Raw genomic sequence first — 25,856 nt, forward strand, 5'->3', positions numbered from 1 at the left:
AAACAGACCCAAATTTCAACCTTCTAGTACTTTGCTCATCACCAGAAACATATTAACACTGACCAACACTAACTTACATCCACTCACCCATCTTTGGTTTTCCCTTCAAACAAACCGTATCTTTAGTTCGCATAATACCAATGTCTAAGCCATGTCTCTGTTAAAGCCACTGGAGATTCACCCCATGTGCCAAGAAGAGTTCATTAACTTTGTTTACATTTCCTTAACAACAATTCCATACACACAGTAAATTCATACACACATTTTTCACTGATGATTTACCTTCTCATAACAATTGTCCTTCAAGTAGTACATACAGAGTTTGATGAAGTTTTATTTCAAAATTAGTAGTTCATACCTGTCTATAATGTTTTTGATAAGGCCACAAGGATTCTATGGGGCAAAAATACATACTGTACGGGTTTCAACTAATCCAACGGAGATGCTGTTGAAAACAAATCATGAAATGTGTCGAACTGCATGCAGAATAGACCAATTGAAAAGCAAACTGTACAACAATTCAAATCAAATGGATCTAAGTGCTAACTTGGATGAGTATTGCTCAAGTGAAACTACTTACTTAAATGGAAATAGTCAAAGTGGAGTTTGAGTGTGAGTGAAACTAGCTGTGTGGCCTTCTGACTCAGAGGAAATAAAGTCACCAGCTGAACCAAGGTGACACTTGTAACATCTAACATATATCAAGCCAACAGTTTGTTGCTGACTCAGAAGATAGGATTTGTATCCTTTCTTGTGCAACATGGCCTAGAAATTCTGTTTCTACTTTTTCAGGTACATTGACGTGTAACTGGATGATGTGCTAATATTTCTAAAACCTTTGCACTTCATTTTATGCAGTTTTGTTGGCTTCCCTGGTGTAAATCGTCGCTCATTTGTTACGTGCCTTGCTGTATGACATAGGTGATCACGGTCTTTCAATAACCATAATTGTTCTTGGCAATTTTTTCTATCGGAATCAGATTTATTATTAGCAGCATGTGATGTGAAATTTGTTAACTTAGCAGCAGCAGTTCAATGCAGTAGATAATATAGAAGAGAAAAAATAAAATAATAATAATAATAATGAATAAATAAGTAAATCAATTACAGTTCCATACATTGAATAGATTTTAAAAACATGCAAAAAACAGAAATATTGGTACATTTTAAAAAGTGAGGTAGTGTCCAAGGGTTCAATGTCCATTTAGGAATCAGATGGCAAAAGGGAAGAAGCTGTTCCTGAATCGCTGAGTATGTGTCTTCAGGCTTCTGTACCTCCTACCTGACGGTAACAGTGAGAAAAGAGCATGCCCTGGGTGCTGGAGATCCTTAATAATGGACGCTGCCTTTCTGAGACACCGCTCCCTGAAGATGTCCTGGGTACTTTGTAGGTTAGTACACAAGGTGGAGCTAACTAGATTTACAATCTTCTGCAGCTTCTTCCAGACCTGTGCAGTACCCCTCCCCGCCACCCCCCCCCCCCATCCCAGACAGCGATGCAACCTGTCAGAATGCTCTTCATGGTACATCTATAGAAGTTTTTGAGTGGATCTGTTGACATACCAAATCTCTTCAAACTCCTAATAAAGTATAGCCGCCGGTCTTGCCCTCTTTATAACTACATCGATGTTGGGATCTCAGATCTTGACACCCAAGAACTTGAAAATGTTCACTCTCTCCACTTCTGATCCCTCTATGAGGATTGTTATGTGTTCATTCATCTTACTCTTCCTAAAGTCCACAATCAGTTCTTTCATCTTACTGACGTAGAGTGCCAGGTTGTTGCTGTGGCACCATTCCACTAGTTGGCATATCTCACTCCTGTACGTCAATGGTTGTATTGTCAGCAAATTTATAGATGGTATTTCAGCTATCCTTAGCCACACAGTCATGTGTATATAGAGAGTAGAACAGTGGGCTAAGCACACACCCCTGATGTCCGCCATTGTTGATTGTCAGCAAAAAGGAGATGGTATCACCAATCTGCATGGACTGTGGACTTCCGGTTAGGAAGTCGAGGATCCAATTACAAAGGGAGGTTCAGAAGCCCAGGTTCTGTAACTTCTCAACAAGGATAGTGGGAATGATGATACTAAATGCTGAGCTACAGTCGATGAACAGCATCCTGACATAGGTGTTTGTATTGTCCAGGTGATCCAAGTGATCTGAAGCTGTGTGGAAAGCCATTGAGATGGCATCTGCCATTGACCTATTGCAGTGATAGGCAAATTGCAATGGGTCCAGGTCCTCGCTGAGGCAGGAGTTCAGTCTAGTCATGACCAAACTCTCAAAAAATTTCATCACTGTTGATGTGAGTGCTCCAAGTGATAGTCATTAAGACAGCTCACATTATTCTTCTTAGGCATGGGTATAATTATTGCCTTTTTGAAGCAAGTGAGAACTTCTGCCCTTAAGTCAGAGGTTGAAAATGTCCTTGAATACTCTTGTGCTAGTTGGTTGGCACAGGTTTTCAGAGCCTTACCAGGTACTCCATCTGGACCTTCCACCTTGTGAGGGTTCAGTCTCTTTAGCAACAGCCTAACATTGGCCCTTGAGACAGAGATCACAGGTCATCAGGTACAGCAGAGATCTTCACAGCTGTAGTTGCATTCTCCCTTTCAAAGCGGGCATTAAAGGGCGTTGAGTTCATCTGGTAGTGAAGCATTGCTGCCATTCATATTATTGGGTTTCACTTTGTAGGAAGTAATGTCTTACAAAACTTGCCAGAGTTTGCTGTGCATCTGATATCATTTCCAACCTCGTTCAAAATGGTCTCTTCACCCTTCAAATAACCCTCTGCAAATCATACCTGGTTTTCTGGTACAGGCCTGGGTGTCCAAACTTGAATGCCACAGATCTAGCCTTCAGCAGATGACGTACCTCCTGGTTCATCCACAGCTTTTGGTTTGGAAATGTCCAATAAGTCTTTGTAGGCACACACTCATCCACACAGGTTTTAATGAAGTCGGTAATGTTATGAATGTACCACAGCTCTGAGGGGCCGAATGGTGCGGGGAAGCCCCCTCCATTGTGAGAATCGCAAGAGCATTATTGGGTTGGGTCAGAGGACCCAGGAAATGAGAGAGAGACATGGCCATTGTCTCCTGGAGACAACGTTTGTGGATTGGGGACTATGCTACGTGCAAGCCCTCGGGCAAAGTGGGCTGGTTGAGAGAGAGATTGCATCACCCCAACCTGATTGACATCTACTACCCAGCGAGTTAATTTAAAAGGGGGGCTGTAGGGACAGCCCCTCAGACGCACCAGAAGAAACGCTAGCGATCCCGTAATAGTGGGAAGCCATTTGAAGGAAGCCACGTGCGTTCGGTTCCCTTGCCTGGGGGCTGGTGGCTGGTACCACGGAAAACGACTTGGAACTAACAACGGGGAACCAACTCCCCCCGACTCAACGGATTGGCCTCATAAAAGTCCAGGGCAAGTTTAAAAGGGTCTCTCTTAAACCCAAAGAGCTGCAGCTTGAAAGGACAGTTTCTTTTATCTTTCCATCGGACAATACAATATCCCCTAGACAAACGATAGAGCTATTGCTTAAATTGATGATTATTATTATACCCGCGTTATTAGATTGAGTATTGACAACGTATATTATGTGAATGTCTGTATTAATCTTATTTTGTGCCCCTTGACAAATAAAGACTTTTAAAAATAGTACCATCAGACTTCAACGGACCTCGCTATCTTTGCTGGTAAGTGATTCAGTTACGGGATAGTAACAACTGCAGCATGCTCATCCAGTTTTGAAGGTGAATCCCTGAATACAGTCCAGCTCACCGATTCAAAGCAGTCCTGTAGGCGTTCCTGTGTTTCCCTCATCCATACCTTCTTGGTCCTCACTGCTGGTGCTGCAGTCTTCATATTCTGCCTATACTCGAGGAGAAGTACAGCTAGGTGATCAGACTTCCCAAAGTGAGACCGTGGTATTACATGGTTTGCATTCTTGATAGTGGTGCAGCAATGGCTCAGTGTGTTGTTTCCTCTGGTATTGCAAGTGATCTGCTGATGGTAATTGCTTAATGATTATTTCAGGCTGGCCTGGTTAGAATGTCCCAAAATGGTGGTGAAGGTGTTCTACAGAAGTGGATTACCATTGCCTTCTTCTGGGCAGTGTCCTTACAAGATGGGTGATCCCAGCCATGGTCAACTCTTCAGAGATTGTCTGCCTAGAGTCAGTCGTCACTTGTGGTATGCAGTAGTTGCTCATATGGCCATCCACCACCTGCTCTCGTGGCTTGACGTGACCCTGACGGAGTGGGGGGTGGGGGGTGCTAAGCAGGTTTTACACCTTGCCCAAGGGTGACCTGCAGGCTATCTTTCATCTCCTTTGGAAGAAATGCATCTTCAACCCGCCACCCACCATGATGGGTAAATACATGATGTTTTTCCTTTAGTGTACATAAAAGCATACACAAGTTTTAATATCACACTGCTGCCAGTATTTAGTCTCATGGCATTAACCTCAAGAACCGATCCTTCAAGAGCTGTATGCAGAGCAGAAACAGAGTGGTTCCAATTACAAGAGTGCACCTTTACGAATGGCAACTGTGTAGACAGGACAGTGTAAGAGTTTGCTCTCAAATTTTCAAAAAAAGGAGCTTATCAGGCTTGTGGAGAACCAGTGGGTAGTTAATCTGCGGAATTCATTGCCTCAGACTGCTGTAGAGGCCAGAAGATTGGAGTGGAGGTTGATAGGCTCTTGAATAGCAAGGGCATCCAAAGGTAACAAGGAGAATGCAGGAAAATGGGGTTGAGAGGGACAAACAAATCAGCCATGATTGAATGGCAGAGCAGACTCGATGGAAGGAATGACCTAATTCTGCTCCTGTTGAATGCCTTATGGTCTTATCTTCAGAAGTATTGTTCTCCGTCCAAGGAGACCTCCTGCAGCAGGAAGTTTCCATGGAGGTATTTATGGAAACACTTCTTCTAATACTGCCTTCATAGTAAGCTCTGTACTTTGAAGAAGCTTGCAATACCATAGAATCCCTATAGCTGATTCAGGATATGCAGGTAAACTGTAAATCTTATCTACCTGTGTCCAGAATTTGGATGGCTCTCTAATGCACTGATGAGCAGCAAACAGTGTCATGCAACGTAGACCAATGGCAGCAGCAGATGACCCCGAGGGCAGGAAACTGAAATTGGCATTGACTCTGACAATGAAAGCACTCCCAATGATACGTGTGAACCTGTTTTAGACAGAGGAGCTCATAGACCTCAGTAAAAGAACTATTGTTTGCGTTCAGTTGCAAAAATGTTGAGCTATTGCTGATGTTATGGGGGTCTAAGTTCAAAGTACATTTATTATCAAAGAATGTGTACTATATACAACCTTGAGATTTGTCTCCCTACAGGCCACAAAACAAAGAAATCCAATAGGACTCATTCAAAAAAAGAAGGCTGTCAAACACAAGCCATCTGGGCAAAAATAAACAAATCGTGCAAACAATTAACATTTAGAACTGAAGTTCATAAAAGTGAGCCCACAGACACTAAGCCACTCATCACAGCAGCCGATTCAGGAACACATTAGTTGCAGGCTGCAGCCTTAGTTCAGCGCAGAAACTAGTAAACCTTGTGGAGCAGCAAGCTGAACCAGCCGATCCCTCACCTCCAGCCCCGACACCCAGCCCTTCTCAAATAGCCAGTGCTTAACACGTCCAAACCTCGAATTGTTCCTCGCTCTAGGAGCTGAGCACTGCCATTAGGAAAGGCTCGCGGGCCCAGTATCCGTCACCTCGATTCAGCCTGAACACAAACTGTCAAAATTGAGGTTCAAGCATTATAACATTAGTTCTGGGGCTAATTAAAGTCCAAAAATCAGGTGACAAATTTACCAAACTGATTTAAGGTACTCAGAAATGGTCATAATTTAACCCTACTCCAGGATGAATACAATTTAAACAGAACAGCAGGCACAGGAAGACAAGACTTGAATGTGCAAATGGTCGGATTTCAGAACTTGGACCAGGTTTACTGTACACGCAAGTACTAGAATGAACGCTAAGGAATGCGTTTCACTGATACTCTGGAAATTAAGAAATTGTACTGGATATGTACTTGATAGGAAAGATAGATCTATAGAGACAGTAATGGACTTCACACGCAAGGGAAGGGCATGTGAAATCAGGGGTTTTAGAGAAAGGGGTGAAGCAAAACAAGTAGCAGTGTTGGGGGATTTCTAAAATGATTTCTGTAACTGTGACTGTATACATTTTCTTTAAATAAAGCCCAATTTCTCTGTAGATAAAGAAAATCTTCATCATAATAAGCCACATGCCATGACTCAACCCAACACAACTTCTGCCTTGATTTCCCTGGTTTGGACACTGAGCAATAAGTAGCAGGTGATGATGGTGGGGTCAGATTTCTTTCAAACATTTCCCGGCAATGACTCAAGGTATTATTATCACTTCAGATTTAAACACTGGGTGAAAAATAAGGGATACACAATAGTAATGGGATTAGTTTTAAGTTTTTTATTCGTGCTGCCTGGCGTATTTTGGAAAAAATACACTATAACAATTGTTAATATTAAGAATAAACATTGAAAGTACCTACTAAAGCATAAAAGCGAACTTCTACTCATGGCAGGAGCACAGAGCCAGTACCAATATAGCACAGGGCTTTAAATCAAACAGACCTTGTTTGGAATGGTCTTGTGAGCGTAGTATCACTTCACTTTGGAGCTGAAGAATTCCAAAATGAGCTAAGTACAGTTTAAATGTGGCAACCAGGCACGAAGGATATAATGTGATAGAAAGAGCACAACAGGAGGAAACAATTAAATGCCGTTTCCTAAAATGCAGGAAGTGTACGTGGTATGCAAAACATTTAATAGGGGAGATTGATTCGCTAGATATACGCATTTAAAACGGTAACCAAACATATGGGAAGTAAGCTTTGTATGGAGTATCAGGGTTTGCTGGGAAATTAAGAGTTATCATCCGTCCAGCTCAGAGGGAACTTTCTGCCATGTTTACATTCAATCAGGAAGTACAGTAAAGAACAGATGCTGACCAGCACAAGAACATAAAACCTGCACTGGCACAGTAGGTTGGTCAGGACCAGAAATGGTTGTAAGAGTGCTTTTTTTTGTCCATTTACTGTTCTCTGCAGACTTGCAGTGAGCTGATGAGCCTTTGCAACATGGTGGGCCAGCAACATGGGTTCTGCAAAACAGAAGATGCACCTCATAAAGCCAGAAATCCTTTTAAAGTCCCTGCTGGTTAGTCATCAGTGGTGCCTCACAATTGAGGATGCCATCTCTCCGGCTTATCGGACCTTCAGCTGAGCAACATGAGCGTTCTTCCAGAGTGGCAGCAAGTTGCTGCATGGGGGAGTGAAAGCTTCGGTCTGTTCTTTCACCACTGTCGATGTTTCGTTTTGGCAGCAAGTCCTTCAGCACCGATGATATATTCCCAATGGCCCAGGGAATGCCACAACAGCCACTCCAAAACCTTCAAACAACATAAAAAGTTTCTGATCATCATGGCAGGCAGTGCTGTGGCAGAGTAATCAATGGGGACCAATACAATACTCTTCCAAGAATGCATTTAAGCACTTAACCAGCTTGGTAATGCATACAAATAAATTTAAATGATTTACAGTTGAACTCTTAACGTGGAACCATGCTGTTCTCTCCATTACTCAACTGGAAGATGCTCCGAGTAAAATTGTACATGCAAAAGAGAAAATGATTTCTGAAATTGATCCAGAATTTATTTACACATTATGACATTTTTCATGAGAGTGAATCCTCAAGGCATCAGGCATGGATGGTGTACCTGGTAGGGCTTTCATGACTTGTGCCAACCATCTGGTGGAAATGTTCGAGGACATCTTCAACCTCTTACTGCTGTAGTAGGAGGTTCCCATCAGCTTCAAAATGGGGACCATCATACCAGTGCCCATGGAGTGCAGAGTGAGCTGCCTCAATGACTACTACCTAGGAGCACTCACGTATGATCAAGTGCTTTGAGAGGTTGCTCATGGCCAGAATCAACTCCTGCCGGAGCAAGGATCTGGACACACTGCAACTGGCCTATCGCCACAATAGTTGTACTGTGGATATAATCTCCCTAGCTCTCCACTTGCCTTGGATCATCTGGACAACAGCAGTACCTAAGCCAGGCTGCTGTTTATTGATTACAGCGCAGCGTTTAACACATTCATACCCTCGGTTCTAATCAACAAGTTCTAAAACCTGGTCGTCTGTACATCCCTGTACAATGGGATCCTTGACTTCCTCAGCAGGAGGTCAAAATCAGTGCAGATCAGCAATAATATCTCCTTCTCGCTGACAATCAACACTGGCTCACCTTAAAGATGTGTGCTTAGCCCACTACTCTACTCTCAACTACACCCACAACTGTGTGGCGAAGCACAGCTCAAATGCCATCTATAAAATTGCTGATCACTATTGTTAGTTAGAATTTCAGATGGTGATGAGAGAGAGATCATCTAGTTGAGTGGTATCACAACAACAACCTTGCACTCAATGTCAGTAAGACCAAGGATTTGATTGTGGACTTCAGGAAGGGGAAGACACACTAATTCTTAATGAAGGATCAGCAGTAGAAAGTGTGAGTGGTTTCAAATTCCTGGGTGACAACACCTCTGAAGATCCATCCTACTCTCAATGTGTTAACGCAATTACAATGAAGGAACGACAGTGGCTACGTTTCATTATGAGTTTGAGTATATTTCATTGGTGGACTTTGTATGTCACCAAAGACTCTCACAAATCTCTACAGATAACCATGGAGAACTTTCTGGTTGCATCACTGTCTGGTATGGAGAGGCCACAGAATGGGATCCAAAAAAAACCGGATAAAGTTATAAGCTCAGTCAATTCCATCATGGGCACTAGCCTCCCCAGCATCCAGGACATTCTCAAAAGCCAATGCCTTAAAAAGGCAGCATCCACCATTACGAAACCCTTTTGCCCAGGGCATGCCCTCTGCTATTTGCTACCATCAAGGAGGTGGTACAGGAGCCTGTAGACACACACTCAATATTTCAGGAGAAGCCCCTTCCCCTCAGTCATCAGATTTCTGAATGGACAATGAACCCATGAATACTATCTCACTATTTTTGCTCTCTTTTCTCTACTTATTTAATTGCTATATACTTATTGTAATTTATATTTTTATTATGTATTGCAATGTACTGCTGCTGCAAAACAACAAATTTCATGACACATGCCAGTGATACTAAACCACATTCTGACTTCGATATTTTGATTAAATAAGATGGTTAGTTAGTTTATTTATTTATTGAGTAAGGAGAAGTGTGGTCAAAAGTTGTGTTGAACCAAACTCCGGTAGAATTTGAAATGTCACTGTAACTGAAGCATTGGCAAGAGTTCAGCAGATACAGAACAAACTCAGTGGACCAGGCAGTATTTGTGAAGGGAAATGAACAGTTTATGTTTCAGGTCACGTGCCTAGTCCTTGAAACTGGAGGAGCTCAGCAAATCATACAGCATCTGTGGGGAGGGTCAAAATCAGAATCATAAAATGTAAAATTTGTTGTTTTGTCGTAGCTGTCCAGTGCAAAGGCATTAGAAAATTCAAGGTGTTTATTGGCATTTCCAGTAAAGGAAAATGAAATCATTGTTACTAAGTATCCAATGCAGCACATAAAAAACAAAATAAGAAATACAACAATAAAAAATAATTAACATAAATACATAAGTTAGCTATATGCAAAGTTTGATAGTATGCCCATAAAGTGATACTGGTCTTTACATAAGGTGACTGACAGAAAATGATAAAGTAGTGGTGGTGGGGTGTGTGATGGGGTGGGTTAGTAGGCGAAGATGTTGATCAGCCTTATTGCTTGGAGAAAGTAACTGTTTTTGTGGCTGGTGGTCCTGGTGCCAAAAACATTTTAATCTTCAAGTTACAAAATAAACATTGCCAAAAGAAAGGACCATTCAGAAAAAGTAATGGTGCAGGGGATGCTGTTGCTGAATCATTGAGCTTGGGTCTTCAGGCTCCTGTACCTCCTGATGGTACTAACAAAAAGAGGACATGTCCAGGATGGCAAGAGTCCATAGTGATGGATGCTGTCTTCTTAAGACACCGCCTCTTGAAAATGTCCTCAATGATGGGGTGGGTTTTGCCCATGATGAAACTGGCCAAGTACATAGCCCCCTGCAACTTCTTGTGATCTTATACATTGGGGCTACCATACCAGGCTGTGAAATGCACTGCTAACAGTTTCAGGCTGAGAACCTTCATGTGGAGGACTTTGCCCAAGTCAGACCAACACTGTCAAGTTAAAATTAATAAAAGTAACTTCAAACTAGTCTACTGGGCTCCAGCTTGATTAGTCCCACCTTCCAGGGGCTTGACCTGCAATCTCTTTGCCAAGGTGACTCAGGTGCTCATCTAGACATGATACTGTTTAGCAGCTCTGCTTTAACCTCTACCTCTGGCACTGCAGTCTCAGTACCCACCATCCCCTCAGTGAAAAACATCTTCCTCTGATTTTCTCTAAATCTCTTACATCTTGCTCTTTTATCCATGTCTCATTTTTATTCACCTCTGTCAGGGTAAAATGCAGGAAAAGACCCCCCCCCCATTTATTTATTTTCTACATACATCAGTCATATCTCCTTTTAACCTGCTTAGCTTCAGTTTCTACACCTAGCTGAAGCACTCCATCTCAGGCAATATCCTGTTAAACCTCCTCTGCATCTCCAGCAGTCAAATCTTTCCTATGATGTGGTGAACAAACCTGTATGCAAAACTCCAGCTGAAGTCTAATCAATGTTTTAATTGGAGCATAACCTACCCCATTTTTGCATTTAATGACTTGACAAATGTAGGCAGTTTTCTCATATACATTCTTAATCACACTATCTACCTGCGTAACCACCTTCAAGGATCTTTGGATTTTGCACACCAAGGCCTCTCTGCTCCTTGGTACTCTCCAGGGCCTTAATGTTCATAGGGTATGTCCTAGTTTGGTAGTACTCCAAATTTTTAATCACATATGTCAGGACTAAGTACCATCTGCCATTTCCCAGCCCATTTCACCAACACATTGAGATGACCCTGTAGCCTACAAGCATCACATCATCAAGTTTCACCAATGTTCATGTCATTGGCTATACTTAACACTCCAAATACCCCCAAAACATAGTGCGATTCACTTAAAGTAATACATGGAACCTGTTATTGAGAAGTTAGCGAACTAAGTGAATGCATTGGATATTAATTCAAATGAAAACCAGTTTTCAGTTCTTTATGTAAATTACAAACAGTAATTAGTTTGAAGTTTAAAGAAAAAAAAATTTTGCTAATAAGCAATATTGTCTGTGGAGAACAGGCTGGCCCACAACAGGGGCTGGCTGGTAAGTGATATGGTTTGCAAAATGAGGTGACCAGAATCAGAATTATTATCACCAGCATGTGTTGTGAAATTTGGTAACTTAGCAGCAGCAGCAGTTCAATGCCATACATAATATAGAAGAAAAAATAATCAGTAAAAAAAACAGTATACAGTGTACATTGAATAGATTAAAGATCATGCAAAAAACAATGTACAGTATATTTTAAAAAGTGATTCAGTGTTCAAGGGTTCAATGTCCGTTTAGGAATCGGATGGCAGAGGGGAAGAAGTTGTTCCTAAATCGCTGAGTGTGTGCCTTCAGGCTTCTTTACCTCCTACCTGATGGTAACAGTGAGAAAAGAGCATGTCCTGGGTACTGGAGGTCCTTAATAATGGACACTGCCTTTCTGAGACACTTGAAGATGTCCTGGGAACTTTGTAGGCCTGTACCCAAGCTGGAGCCGACTAAATTCATAACCCCCTGCAGCTTCTTCCAGACGTGTGCAGTAACCCCCCCCCCCCCCCTCCCCAAACCAGAAGTGATGCTGCCTGTCAGAATTCTCTCCATGGTACATCTACAGAAGTTTTTGTGTATTTGTTGATTTAGCAAATCCTTTCAAACTCTTAATGAAGCATAGAGGCTGTCTTGCCTTTTTATAACTGCATCGATTTGTTGGGACCAGGTTAAATCCTCAGAGATCTTGACACCCAGGAAATTGAAATTGTTCACTCTCTCCACTTCTGATCCCTCTGAGGATTGGTATGTGTTCCTTCATCTACCCTTCCTGAAGTCCACTATCAGCCTTTCGTCTTATGAACATTGAGTGCCAAGTTGTTGTTGTGACACCACTCAACTGTTATATCCTGCTCCTGTACGCCCTCTCCTCATCATCTGAGATTCTACCAAAAATGGTTGTATCGTCAGCAAATTTATAGATAGTATTTCAGCTATGCCTAGCCACACAGTCATGTGTATAGAGAGAGTAGAACAGTGGGCTAAGCACACACCCCTGAGATGTGCCAGTGTTGATCGTCAGTGAGGAGGATGTGATGTCACCAATCCACACAGATTGTGGTTTTCCAGTTAGAAAGTCGAGGATCCAATTGCAGAAGGTGGTACAGAGGCCCAGGTTCTGTAACTTCACAATCAGGATTGTGGAAATGATGGTATTAAATGCTGAGCTATAGTCGATGAACAGCATCCTGACATAGGTGCTTATATTGTTCAACTGATCTAAAGCCGTGTGGAGAGCCATTGAAATTGCATCTGCCGTTGACCTATTGTGGTGATAGGCAAATTACAATGGGTCCAGGTCCTTGCTGAGGCAGGAGTTCAATCTAGTCATGACCAACCTCTCAAAACATTTCATCACTGTTGATGTGAGTGCTCCAGGTGATAGTCATTAAGACAGCTCACATTATTCTTCTTAGGCACAGGTATAATTATTGCCTTTTTGAAGCAAGTGAGAACTTCTGCCCCTAGCAGTCAGAAGTTGAAAATGTCCTTGAATACTCCCTCTTGTTGGTTGGCACAGGTTTTCAGAGCCTTACCAGGTACTCCATTTGGACCTTCCGCCTTGCGAGGGTTCAATCTCTTAAGCAACAGCCTAACATTGGCCCTTGAGATAGAGATCACAGGTCATCAGGTACAGCAGGGATCTTCACAGCTGTAGTTGTGTTCTCCATTTCAAAGCAGGCATTAGAAGGCGTTGCATTCATCTGATAGTGAAGCATTGCTGCCTTTCAAGCTATTGGGTTTCACTTTGTAGGAAGTAATGTCTTTCAAACCCTGCTAGAGTTGATGTACATCTGATGTTGCCTCCAACCTCTTTCAAAATTGTCTCTTCGCCCTTGAAATAGCCCTCTGCAAATCATACCTGGTTTTCTGGTACAGAACTGGGTTGCCTGACTTAAAAGCCACAGATCTAGCCTTCAGCAGATGACGTACCTCCTAGTTCATCCACTGCTTTTGGTTTGGGAATGTACAGCAAGTCTTTCTAGGCACACACTCATCCACACAGGTTTTAATGAAGTCTGTAACAACTGCAGCATACTCATCCAGATTCAAAGATGAATCCTTGAATACAGTCTAGTCCACTGATTCAGAGCAGTCCTATAAGGGCATAAGATGTTTTCATGCATTTGCTCAACATAATCTGTTAACTGGCCTGCATTAAACCAGACAGCATTTGAGGTGGCAGACCATTCCATACTCAACCCACCCTCCGACTGAAAAGGTTTCCCCTCATGTTCTCCTTAAGCCCTAACCAGTGACCTGTAGTTTAGTCTCACACATCTGAAAAAAAATGCTTGCATTTAACCTATCTAAATCCCTCAATTTTGTATACCTCTATCAAATCTCCCCTCGATCTTCTATTTCCCAGGGGGGAAAAGGTTTTAATCTGTTCAACCTTTCCCTATAAGATTCATTAAAATATCAAATTACAAATTGCAGACTGAATGTATGACCCACAGTCAGAGATACAAAGTAAAACAGACTCCGTAAAGTATGCAATGGTCTTCTCACTTTGTTCCTACAACCCACTCTTCACACGGATTTCATTTTCTATCAGGCTTGATACACAACTATTTTTTGGGGTAATCTTACTTGCCTGCTTCTCGTGCAGAAACACCTGCGGGTCACCAATTATGGCAACTTGCACTTACGTATTACTTTGCTTGTCCACAAATGCTCTTCAATGCCCCCAAGTTTTAGTTTGTTAGTTCAATCTCTTTTGGAAAGAACAAAAATTTCATGTTCGAGTCTTGGGAGAGAAAAAAAAACAATTTGTCTAACTCATGCAGTCAAGTGTGTTCTGCAACTCTTTTTCGTACTGATGATATGCCAATTAACTACCTAGCCCTGTCCACTTAGGTAAACTTACTGTTAACAGACTGAATCTGGGCCAGGGTCTCACCATTCTTAGATAATTCAGGCTGATCCCACAAAAATCAGTGAGGTTACCCCTACACCATTCTGTTCATATTTTCTTTCATAAACCGTGTGAAATGTTAAGCATTCAATCGTTTTCATCTACTTTTTCAGTCAGAATTTCCATCAATTTATATAATCGCATAAAGAAACTGGAATGAAGCATTTGCAAGTGCTGATAATGACTTCAAAGTAACAGGTAGATAAAGAAATTTCCCCTCATTAATCATAGGCTCCTAATTCTATGTTCAAGCAATACAATATCAAATACTGTACAGTGAATGCAAAAATGGTACTCAATACTGCTACTTTACATAATGAATTCAGAAGCTGCTAAAGGCAATTAGTAAAAAAGACTCATGACTCAAAAAGAAACAAAAAAATAAAATTGCAAGCGATCAGATACCTAGCATCATCCACAAGATTAGTATGACTGCAGTTTCATTCTGCAAAATGTTAGACAACAGTATTGCCAAGTCAGTGGGCAGACTCATGTGACAAAAATATTTCATGACAGGAAATCATTATTAAACCTGGTGGTTTTCTGGTATTTGTGTTGTGGAAATTTCGCTAATTTTTTCAAGGTTTGTGCCTGTCATGTGTCCTCTCACAGTCAAACAGTTCAGTTACAGCTCAATTTTCAAAGTTTAAAAAGTCCCTACCTGTTCAACTGAAAAAACACATTTCAAATATCCAGTGTTCAAATTGCAGGGATGAGGTCTATCATGCTATAACAGTACCACAAAAAAAGTGTCCTCAAAACCATAACCGCGACATTTCACTAGACAATTTTTTTTAACATTGTACTTGAATTATACATTGCACAGAGCACTATAGTGAGATCAACTTTTACTGATGGCAATTTCAAATATTGACAAAGTAGACCTTGAAAAATACTCAATTTTTAAAAAAATTGTGCCAAAAATAAAGTTGCTTTTGGCAAGAGTAACAGTAAGTGCACGATCTGATGACTACAGGGATTTCCCCCTCCCACACAATGCAGTTAGTCACCTCGCTTTGAAAAGTTTAGTAATTGATAATGCAAAAAAAATCTCCATAAGTAATTGTTCTGAATGAAGCCTTCTTTAAATATTCAAGGTAGAGTCCTCCCTAAGATTACAGGAAGTGGAGCAGGGGGTGAAATAAAGCATGAATAATGATTTCTATATGTGTAACTGGGGAAAAAGTTAAGTGGTCACAGTAAACACCATGCCTTAATTCTTTAAAAGACCTTTAAAGTCCATTGACAATTATCATTTGGATATTCTCTAGGAATTCATTGCCTCCTGAGTTAAGTACCAAATGATCTTGCTCTCTTGCCTATACTGTCTCTTCATCTTGAAATTCTCCATTAGTTTACCAAAGTGGAGCAGGAGGGTATGGGGAGTATTAAGGAAACCAAATCATTCACAATAAAATGGCTCCAAGCAACAACAGTTTTAAAAAAAAATCTATGAGAAACCTGGGTAGGAACTTGGTAGCAAATTAAACTCTTTTAAGAATTAGGAAGGCCAAATCTTAAATGAGAAAATTAAAATTACTCATAATTTATGAGTTCAACTTAGTTAGATAACAAATCCACCTGACATTGAGTAATGTAAGACCAAACTCCATCCTATGTATTTAACACATTATTGTTGAAAACATTCTAGTGCTCCCAAACCATAGAGATGCAGCATGAAAAATGGGCCTTTCAACCCATTGAGTTTGCAGTGATCATTACAACAAACTTACATTGTAACCAATTTTTATTCTCCCTACAATCTCTTCAACTTCACTCATACTCACTAAAAAAAAAAGACAATTCACAGTAGCCCAAACTAACCCACCAACCCACACATCTTTGCAACATAGGAGGAACCTGGAGCACTTGAAGGAAGCATGCACAGTCACACAGAGAACATGGAAACTCCACAGATACAGCATCCAAGGTCAGGATTAAACCCAGGGCTCTGCCATCGTGAGGCAGCAGCTCCACAGCTGAACCACATCGTACAGCAGAGAAAGGCAGCTAATAAGTTACAGGCTCTCCTGTGCAACCAAAATGATGTGACACATTTCTGCAATCAGAAGGTGCCATCCAGTACTTCTTTCCCAGATCTTGGATTGAGAGATGAACAACCACAGCCCAAATTTGGTTTGGGCTGTGGCCATGACAGCGTGAGGAAATCCAAGTCTAGAACTTGGTTATGGGTGTGGGGTTTTACTGTTTGGGTAGGAATGATTAAAGAACTGTGAGAGATGTAAAAGAATGGCACTGGGTGATGGGAGAGGTCAGCACTTGATGACATGAGCAACGGAAAGAAAGGCTTGATAGGGCAGATATCAAAAAGAAACATGCAATTAGTGATCAGAAGAATGGGGAGAAGTGACCGACAGTTGTTGACTGGAGGAACTGGGGGATGAGGCTGGCTATTGTTCTTGACACAGATCAGGGAAAGAGAGAGAGAGAGAGAGAGAGCAATCAAGGAAATTATCAATATCTGATGACTGGTGGGATCAGGGAAGAGACCCGGTAATGACATTTGATCCATTGTAATAGGAGAAATTTGGAGAAGACACCAGTACCTGATAAGTAGGTGGAGGAGTGGGTAGTGTTGAGGAAACAAAGAGCCTGCAGAGAGATTTTGATAGTTTAGGGGAATTGGGCAAAGAAGTGGCAAATGAAATACAATGTTGTAAAGTGTATAGTCATGCACTTTTGTGGAAGAAATAAACAGGCAATTATTTAGATAGGGACAGAATTCAAAAAGATGCGAAGTGACTTGGGAGCCCTTGTGCAGGATACCTTAAAGGTTAACCTCCAGGTTGAGTAGGTAGTGAAGAAGGCGAATGCAATGTTAGCATTCATTTCTAGAGGTATAGAATATAAGAGCAGGGAAGTGATGTTGAGCCTCTATAAGGCACTCGTGAGACTGCACAGAGTATTGTGTGCAGTTTTGGGCTCCTTATTTTAGAAAGGATATACTGACATTGGAGAGGGTTCAGAGAAGATTCACGAGAACCATTCCAGGAAAGAAAGGGTTACTCTGTGAGGAACATCTGGCAGCACTTGGTGAGTATTCCCTGAAGATCAGGAGAATGGGGGGGGGGGGGGGGGGAATCTCATAGAAAGATTCCAAATGTTAAAAGGTCTGAAAAGATTAGATATGGCAAAATTATTTCCTAAGATAGGGGAGTCTAGGACAAGAGGGCACGACTTCAGGGTTGAAGGACATCCATTTAGAACAGAGATGGGGAGAAATTACTTTAGTCAGAGAGTGTTAAATCTGTGGAATTTTTTGCCACGTATGGCTGTGGAAGCCAAGTCATTGGGTGCATTTAAGGCAGAGATAGATAAGTTCTTGATTAGCCAGGTCATCAAAGGGTACGGGAAGAAGGCAGGGGAGTAGGGACGACTGGAAGAATTGGATCAGCCCATGATTGAATAGCAGGGCAGACTTGATGGGCCAAATGGCCTACTTCTGCTCCTATACTTTATGGTCTTAAGAGAGACCAACACAGCGTGAAGACAGGGACCAGAATAGAGACCACCTCCTGGTGGTGAGAATGACCAAAGTAGAGACCAATATTTGGTGATGGTAGGAACTAATAGAGAGATTGGTGCATGTTATTGAGAAAAGTTAAATACATTTTATTTATTAATTTATTGAGATACAGTGCAGAGTAGATCTTTCTGGCCCTTCAAGCTGTGCTGTCCAGCAACCCCCAGTTTAATCCTAACCTAATTACAGGACAATTTACAATGACCAATTAACCTACTAACCGGTAGGTCTTTGGACTGTGGGAGGAAACCACAGAACATTGAGGAAGGTCATCAATGAACAATTGAGTGGTGAGGGCTATGGATGACAAGTAATTGACTTAGACACATATTGATACAAGACAAGACCATAGGATATAGGAGCAGAATTAGGCTATTTGGCCCATCATGTCTGCTTCACCATTTCATTATGGCTGATCCATTTTCCTCTCAGCCCCAATCTCCTGCCCTTTCCCCATATCCTTCCATGCCCTGTCTAATCAAGAATCTGTCAACTTCTGCCTTAAATATATCCACAGCCGCCTGCGACAATGATTTCCAAATTCACCATTCACTGACTAAAGAAATTCCTCCTCATCTCTGCCTGAAATGGATGTCCCTCTATTCTGAGGCTATGTCCTCTGGTCTTGGATTCTTCTCCCATAGGAAACATCAAAACCACTCTTTTGAGGCCTTCCAATATTTTATAGGTTTTGAATGAGATTCCCCTTCATTCTTCTGAACTCCAATGAGTATAGACCCAGAGCTATCAAATCCTCTGCTTATGATAAGCCTTTCAATCTCAGAATCATACGTTGCTGCCCTGGAAAAAAATCTGCTGATCAATGGGAAACCCATTATGATACTGCACATTACTGTTTACTTGTACTGCATTCTCTCTGTAGTTATAGCACTTGATCCTCAATGTGTAATGATCTGATCTGTATGAACAATAGGCAAGGCAAGCTTTTCTGCACATCCTGGTATATGTGACAATAATAAACCAATTACAAAGAATATTCAGACTAACAAGATATGAAACAAATACTAGTCGTCCTGTTTCACTCCAAAAAATAATAATTTTCAGAAAAAAAAACAGAACTGCTTTACAATTGAACTTCATGGCAAACATTCGGCAACTATTTCATACAGTACTAAAGGAATGTTACCTCCTGAGAGAAGCTGACCTCAGAAGTGTTTTTGGAGCAAACACTGACCTAAATTTACATGGGCATATTCGGTTAGACATAAAATTCAGACTACTTCTCTGGTCTTCTGGTAATTATTTTCTTGCTGAGAACTTCTTTTTTAAAACAAATCCTTCATTCACTACTTGTGGGATGTTACTATTTGTAAATTAGTTGTCTTTTTGCCAACGTGATCGTGGTTCCACCTAATACTCTATATAATTGCAAATCAAATGATTAGTGACAGTCCAGTCTAAGTTTCTTCTTTTGTTTAACTTGACTAGAAACACATTCATTTATTGTTCGAAAAATAAAATCAGCTTAGTGTTTTAAGAACCCAGATCTTCCAAGATCAGTATTCTGCTGCTGGTCACTGCTTTGAAGCTGACTCTGACATATTTTTCTTCGGTTGTTATAGGTTGCCAAACCTCCAGGATTCATCTGGAGTCTCCAGAATTCACAAATGAGACTCCTGCACATTTGCTGCAAGCAACCCAGGAAAAAAGCAAAAATCATAAGGGAATTAAAAGTAGTTTTTTCTCCTATTTTCTTTGAACAGCTTCATTTATTAGTTATACAATCACTGGAGATGTGGCTGGCAAAAGTAGAGAAAAGGCTGTTTGATCAGATTGGCTGATTGGAGGCAGGAGGGCAAGTCATCTCCAGGAATTTGTCCAACCGTATCTGGCAGGCTTACTCAGAAATGGCCACTGTACAAACAGAACAAGCTCAGATCTTCCTTACTTAGGCACATTCTGCATCAGGATATCACAGGCTGATACAGTTCATTGCCCAAATTGCAATGTTGTTTTTTTTTGTACCGGATATAATCACGACGTTGTTCCCAAAGGAGAACTGCAGTAGATGACACAGGCTGCAATCTATGTACTTCCGACTCACTCCTTGAGGTAATTAGTCAATCTAGTTCATAAACAAAGAAAATCCTGACTATGCATACTTTATTGAGAGACATTGTCAAGTAGGCCCTTCCAGCCCTTTGTGCCCAGCCACCCAACAATCCCAATTTAGCCCTAGCCTAATCACAGGATAATTTGCAATGACCAATTAACCTACCAATCGGCCCGTCTTTGGACTGTGGGAGCACCTAGAGAATGCCACACGTTCACTGGGAGAACATAAAAACTCCTTACAGGCAGCGGCAGAATGGAACCCAGGGTGAAGGCACTGTAAAGTATCATGCTAACCACTATGCTACCGTGCAGACCAAACCCATTGTAGATATGAAATTTTAAAGAATTATTTTTAGCACTTGGGTTTGTTAAGTTGCAGCATCAGAACTTCAGAAAGACTGAGTGGGAGACTGTTGACCGGCATTTACTGTTGCCAAGATGTTTTATCCTATTGCAAATGGCAAGAACAGAAAGGCAAGCAGTACCATAAACTCTAATAACGCCCGATCACAGGCATGTAGGCAGAGTTGAGAAAAATGCTTTGTGAAATACTTGGGTGGCATACCATCCAAACCAGTTATATTTCACCTGTTTGATTAACATGATTTAAGATCAGTTAACCTGCAAAAATAGTCTTAACAACAAGATTTAAATGTATGTGATAGAGTGGATCAGTGACAATTTTTTTTTATGAGGAGTGCTTCTTCCCACAAATATAAACCACAGTGTTCCTAGTGACTGTCAGGTGACCCAGCACCATTATAAACACAAGTGTGCAGTATTCCAAAAGATATCTGTCTTCTCGGAGGGATGGGGGGGCTCCATTTAATCAAAAATAATTTTTTAAATCAAAAAAAATATTTTAAAATGTTAAATCTTTTGAAAGATACAAATTAACAACACAAATAAGCACAGTACTTGGAGCCAGCAAGTAAAGCTGCATTACTGAAATGGAGCATTCCACTGGCACTTCTGGCTCTGTTTTTCCAATAAAACAAATTTCTTAAAGAAACTATTCATAAGCAATTTTAACAAGCCACAATGAAAAAAAAAAAATAACACCCATGGTACAAAACAGACACAACACTTGGCCTTGGTTCTTCACAAAAACATACCACTGCCCCCCATCGTGTATCCTCTATAAACAGTTTACAGCACTGCAGCATAACTTTATAAGAGAGAGTTGTAGTTGATGCTGGGGGGCGGGGGGGCGGTGGTGGAGGGGAAGAAAACAGCTTTCAATTCCCAAATTTCTCTTAATGAGATTGAAATCTTGAACACAGATCACTCCCTCAACCAATTCCCATCATGGATCCCAACACCCTCAAGATTCACTTATGAGCTATTATTATTTAAGTTAAAGTGTAATTGAAGTGTCCGTGGCTTACTCAGCCATGTAGGGCAGTACAACTTTCCAAATGGAGTAGACTTTGTACATTTTCATCCGGGAGCATGCAATACTGTCCAAAGCAGGTACAAATTCCTGTATCTCCTTCCCCACAAAGACAAAGGTGCAGCCATCCATCACTGTCATGTAAGTAACAATCACCTGGCACAGAGCAAAGATGAGACAAGAAACTCCTTTGAGGGTATGTGTTCTCTTCAAATGTTTTCTGGTAATGAAACTGTGGATGTGATTATAAAGAATATATTTGAAACAGTGCTACAAAGGGGTAAACAGTTGAAATATTTTCTCTGTTTATCAATGAATTACTTCCTCCAAATGTTACAACATGGGAAATGAGGCATCAGGGGTTACAAAGCATAATTGCTAGTAAGCTTTATCAAATCAGAACAGTGGGGCTATCACCCTGTTCTGAATAATCTTAGAACTGTGTTTTTAAAAACATATCTCATCCGGGTTAGGTGAAGAAAATATCAAATAAGACAAGGCTGTTATTTGCTAAGAATGGAAATATCGTCAACCAATAGAGCCCTTGCACCTTGTAACAGCAGGGAGTTACAAAAGGAGCCAGATTCCTTTGGTGAATGGTGAAGAAGTAAATTTAAGCAATTAAATTTTTGACATGTTAATTAGACAAAATTACTGTGAACAGAAAATAAACTTGCTTGATGCAAAGTATTGTTCGACATTGTTCACAAAGACTTGATCTGTTTGCTTTTGTAACATCTGTAAAATTATTTCTTTTGCTTGATGTGTTCCATTTCATTTTCAGACTGTTAATGCTGTTTGGCACAAAATAGCATTCGCTAATCTGACTGAAGCCCAGCAGAATCTTGTGTTCACAATACTCGCTGGACAAACTTAAAACAAAGATAGGAGTCAAGCTTTGCCGTTTAAGAATAGTAATTCTCAGAAGCTACATCTGGTTAACTTAAAGTTAAATTAGCTCCAGGTGGAGGTCATTTATGGACTACTGAAATTGTACAGCACGTATTGGAGCTCAGAGAGCGAATGCCACCACAAATTTAGAGTTAAAATAAAAGTTAAAAGGTAAAATGGGCAGCTAAAATCTGATGCCATTATGTACTCATTATAAAATTTATGGAATTGTGAACATCAGTCCACATTTTTGCAATAGAGATGCTTCTTGCAAAAGAGTGGTGACTAATATGTCCAGGTAGTTGGCCTGTGATTGCATTCACAACAAAACTGCCAATTATACAGCACTTTATGACATTGTACAGCACTTATTACCTATGATTTATTCACAATACTTAGTCTTCAACCATACCAGTTTTGTATCTCTCTATTATAATACTGATTTTCTTTCCTCTTTTGCAAACTTAATTACTCTCCTCCGATTTACACTACCCCAGATGTGCTTTATACATCTTCTTTCAGCTGGTAATACCCGATCTCAACCTGATCACAAACCTTATCTGAAATGTTAACTTGATAATTCGCTCTATAGATGCTTACTGACTTGAACATTTCCAGTTTATTCAGTACTTCATTCAAATGTCAGGCATCTACAACTTCTGGCTTTTGAATTTCTCTTATTCAATTAAACATATTTGCTAGTTTTGTTTGAATGGGCAAATAGGTGGAGCAGTAGCAATAACATTATTGCTTTTGTATATCTGTAGTAATTTTTTGATGATTTGCAATCAATCATTAGGAAATAATGATATTAATTTACATCAGGAGGCAAAAGTTTCTTCCATGTCTTTGTTCTTTATATTTTAACAGTGAAACATTTCTCATTTAAGCAATATATTCTGATTGCATCATGGAAGGAGAATGCCAGTCCTACACCATATGGGAGTTAAATTTACAACAAACGACTTGATCCCTGGATCAGTGACTTTCAAGAATCTTGTCATTTCAATTGCATATATTAATTCAGCTTTCTGACAAGGTCAGGCTCAACAGCCACAATGAGTTTGTTCCCATATGACGTCATCAGCATTCCCCAAGTAGCTGGTTTGCAGATTGATAAATAGATTACCCAGAGTAAACAACGTAAAAATTGTTTAAAATTCAATTAAGAGAGATTTCAATGTGTATCAATCGTGTCATTCAAAATTATCAAATGCAGTAGAAACAAGCAACTCCCGATTATACTTAAGTAATATTTAAAACACGAGAAAGTCTGCAGAGGCTGGAACAGAATGCACACAGAATGCTGGAGGAGCTCAGCACATCAGGCAGTGTCTATGAAAAAGAGTAAACTGTTGACTTTTTGGGCTGAGACTCTCCTCCTGAAGAAGGGTCTCAGCTGGAAACGTTGACTTGCTTACTCTTTACCATAGATGCAGCCTGACCTGCTGAGTTCCTCCAGCACTGTGTGTGTCTATGTCTCTCTAATGATATTTAAGTACGTCGGAGGCAAATGCATTAGAGAAGGTAGCAGATACAAGTATAAAAACCTTTAGCACAATATAAATACCGAAGAATGGGTTTGTTGAAGCTTTGGAGAATGTATAGTACATTACGTGGCTATTCCACATAATAACCAGCTGCGTGGTAATTGGAGTTTACTGCCTTTCTCCTTGCTCACATACCTGTAATTGTCACTGAGTGGTACGGTCTGTGTGAAATAGAGTGCAGCAGTGCGTGCTCTCCAGTGCCACTTCTTTGCTGTTAAGGTGAAGACGGAACATCCCTCAATCTCCTCTTGAAGCAGGTCAAGCAGCTGTTTGTGGGAACCCCCACAAAAGGCTTCAATCATTAGGACACTCATATTGTCACTGGTATACTCACATTACAAGTACCTATGAGTAATATAAAAAATGAAATTAAGTTAGATGTTATTGCAAGTGACAGGGAAACCATCTTTTTACACAAGCTGAACTGGAAATCATAAATTTTATGCCACAAATGAAGCCAAGATATATTTTGTAAAAGCAAGTAAAAACTTGACACATCATAAGGTGAGCCACAAAACACCAAATGTCCCTCCCTGCTGAACATCATTGTTTTATCAGTTTGCATTATTCTACTCAGTGTATCCTAAAAGTAGTTTATCCACTGGTGGAACATGTAACATAGTTATTCCTCTTTTTTTTTTCCGAGAAACCAAAATGCCCTAAAGCCCATTCTACAGAGAAACAAGAATTGCAACGTGTAGGAGATCTAAGTTCAATGGATTCTTTGGTTCATGTGAAACAAAATTCTGTCCTTATCCACTATATCCTTCCCAACAGTACTATCAATTCAAAAGCAAGCTACATCTTGTTTCCCACTTCTACACTTATAGGGTCGTAGAAAAGTACAGCACAGAAACAGGCTCTTTGGCCCACCTAGACCGTGCTGAAACCATTTAAACTTCTAAGAACAAGAGTAGAAAAATCAAATACCTGTAAAATTATACTGATGGGCAGTTGAATTGTTTCCAGTACTGTACTGAAGAGCTGTGTAACTACTTCAATGGTCTTCAGTCCCACATATTGCTGCAAATCTTCAGTAAACCCTAAGTAAGAAGTGGTCCACACTTCAGCACAGGTGCTTAATTAACCCAAATTCAGTCCTCTAGGTTGGGCCTAAGGGAAAAGAATAAAACCAAATGGGTGCCAAATTAAATAAGACAAAATTGCTTCAACATATTATAAAATGGCTTCTTTTTTGTTAGTAAGTGTGAAATGCCCCTGCAGGGTATGCAGTCTCCTCTCCCTCGGTATCACTTTAGCCTGTATAAGCACCAGTGAATGCTCAAGCACCACACACACACACAAACTCTTGTGTTAAATACACAGTTCCAAATAGATTAAAAATATTATTTTGTTGCAAACTTTTATATCCTAGCATTACACAATAATTCCCCAAATCCCATTTTGCAGAGAAACAAAAATTAAAATGTGTAGATGGATTCTTTGGTCAATCTGAAACAAAGTTCTGTCCTTAACAAAGATACCCATCCCAACAACACTATCAAATAAAAGCTACATTTTGTTTCCCATTTCTACATTTCTAAGAAAAATGTATATACTCAACAATTCAGCAACAAGTTCTTCCCCTCTACATTCGATTTCTGAATGGACATTGAACCCTTGAACATGACCTCACTATTTTTTTTTATTTCTTATTTTTGCAGTACTATAGATATGGAAAGCGGCCTGTGAAGGAGTGGGCCAGTGAAGGAGATTTGAGGCTTTGACTCGAGAGGCTTCTACGAGAAGAGGCTGAGGACGAGCTTCACTCCAAGTGAGGTAAGGCCGGGTAAGTTCCTTTCAAAGGAGAAAGTTTCAAAAGTTGAGCCAAGTATTGGGTAGGTCATGGCAGCTGAGATCGGCCCCGTAGTTTCTTCATCCTGCAGCTTGTGGGAAATCAGGGATACTTCCAGTGTCCCTGACGACTATGTGTGCAGGAAGTGTGTCCAACTGCAGCTTCTGGCAGACCGCATTGAGCACCTGGAGCTGCAATTGGATTCATACTGGAGCATCCGCGATGCTGAGAAAGTCGTGAATAACACGTTCAGTGAGTTGGCCACACCGCAGGTAAAGGCTAAACAGGCAGAAAGGGAAGGGGTGGCCACTAA

At 40.6% G+C, this 25,856-nt stretch overlaps 1 protein-coding gene across 3 annotated transcripts in view; it reads right to left on the reverse strand.

The window, feature by feature from the left end:
- gtdc1 (glycosyltransferase-like domain containing 1) overlaps nt 1-25,856 on the reverse strand; it is a 373,767-nt gene that overhangs the window by 259,800 nt on the left and 88,111 nt on the right. For all 3 annotated transcript variants that reach the window (XM_059970257.1, XM_059970254.1, XM_059970255.1), the window contains exons 3-4: nt 24,679-24,861; nt 23,884-24,093 (exon numbers count right to left, since the gene is read on the reverse strand). In XM_059970257.1, the coding sequence (XP_059826240.1) occupies nt 23,884-24,062 (179 nt within the window). In that variant the 5' untranslated portion in view covers nt 24,063-24,093; nt 24,679-24,861. The remainder of the gene's footprint in view (nt 1-23,883; nt 24,094-24,678; nt 24,862-25,856) is intronic.

The sequence above is a fragment of the Hypanus sabinus genome, chromosome 5, assembly GCF_030144855.1.
Source record: "Hypanus sabinus isolate sHypSab1 chromosome 5, sHypSab1.hap1, whole genome shotgun sequence".
Lineage (NCBI taxonomy): Eukaryota > Metazoa > Chordata > Chondrichthyes > Myliobatiformes > Dasyatidae > Hypanus > Hypanus sabinus.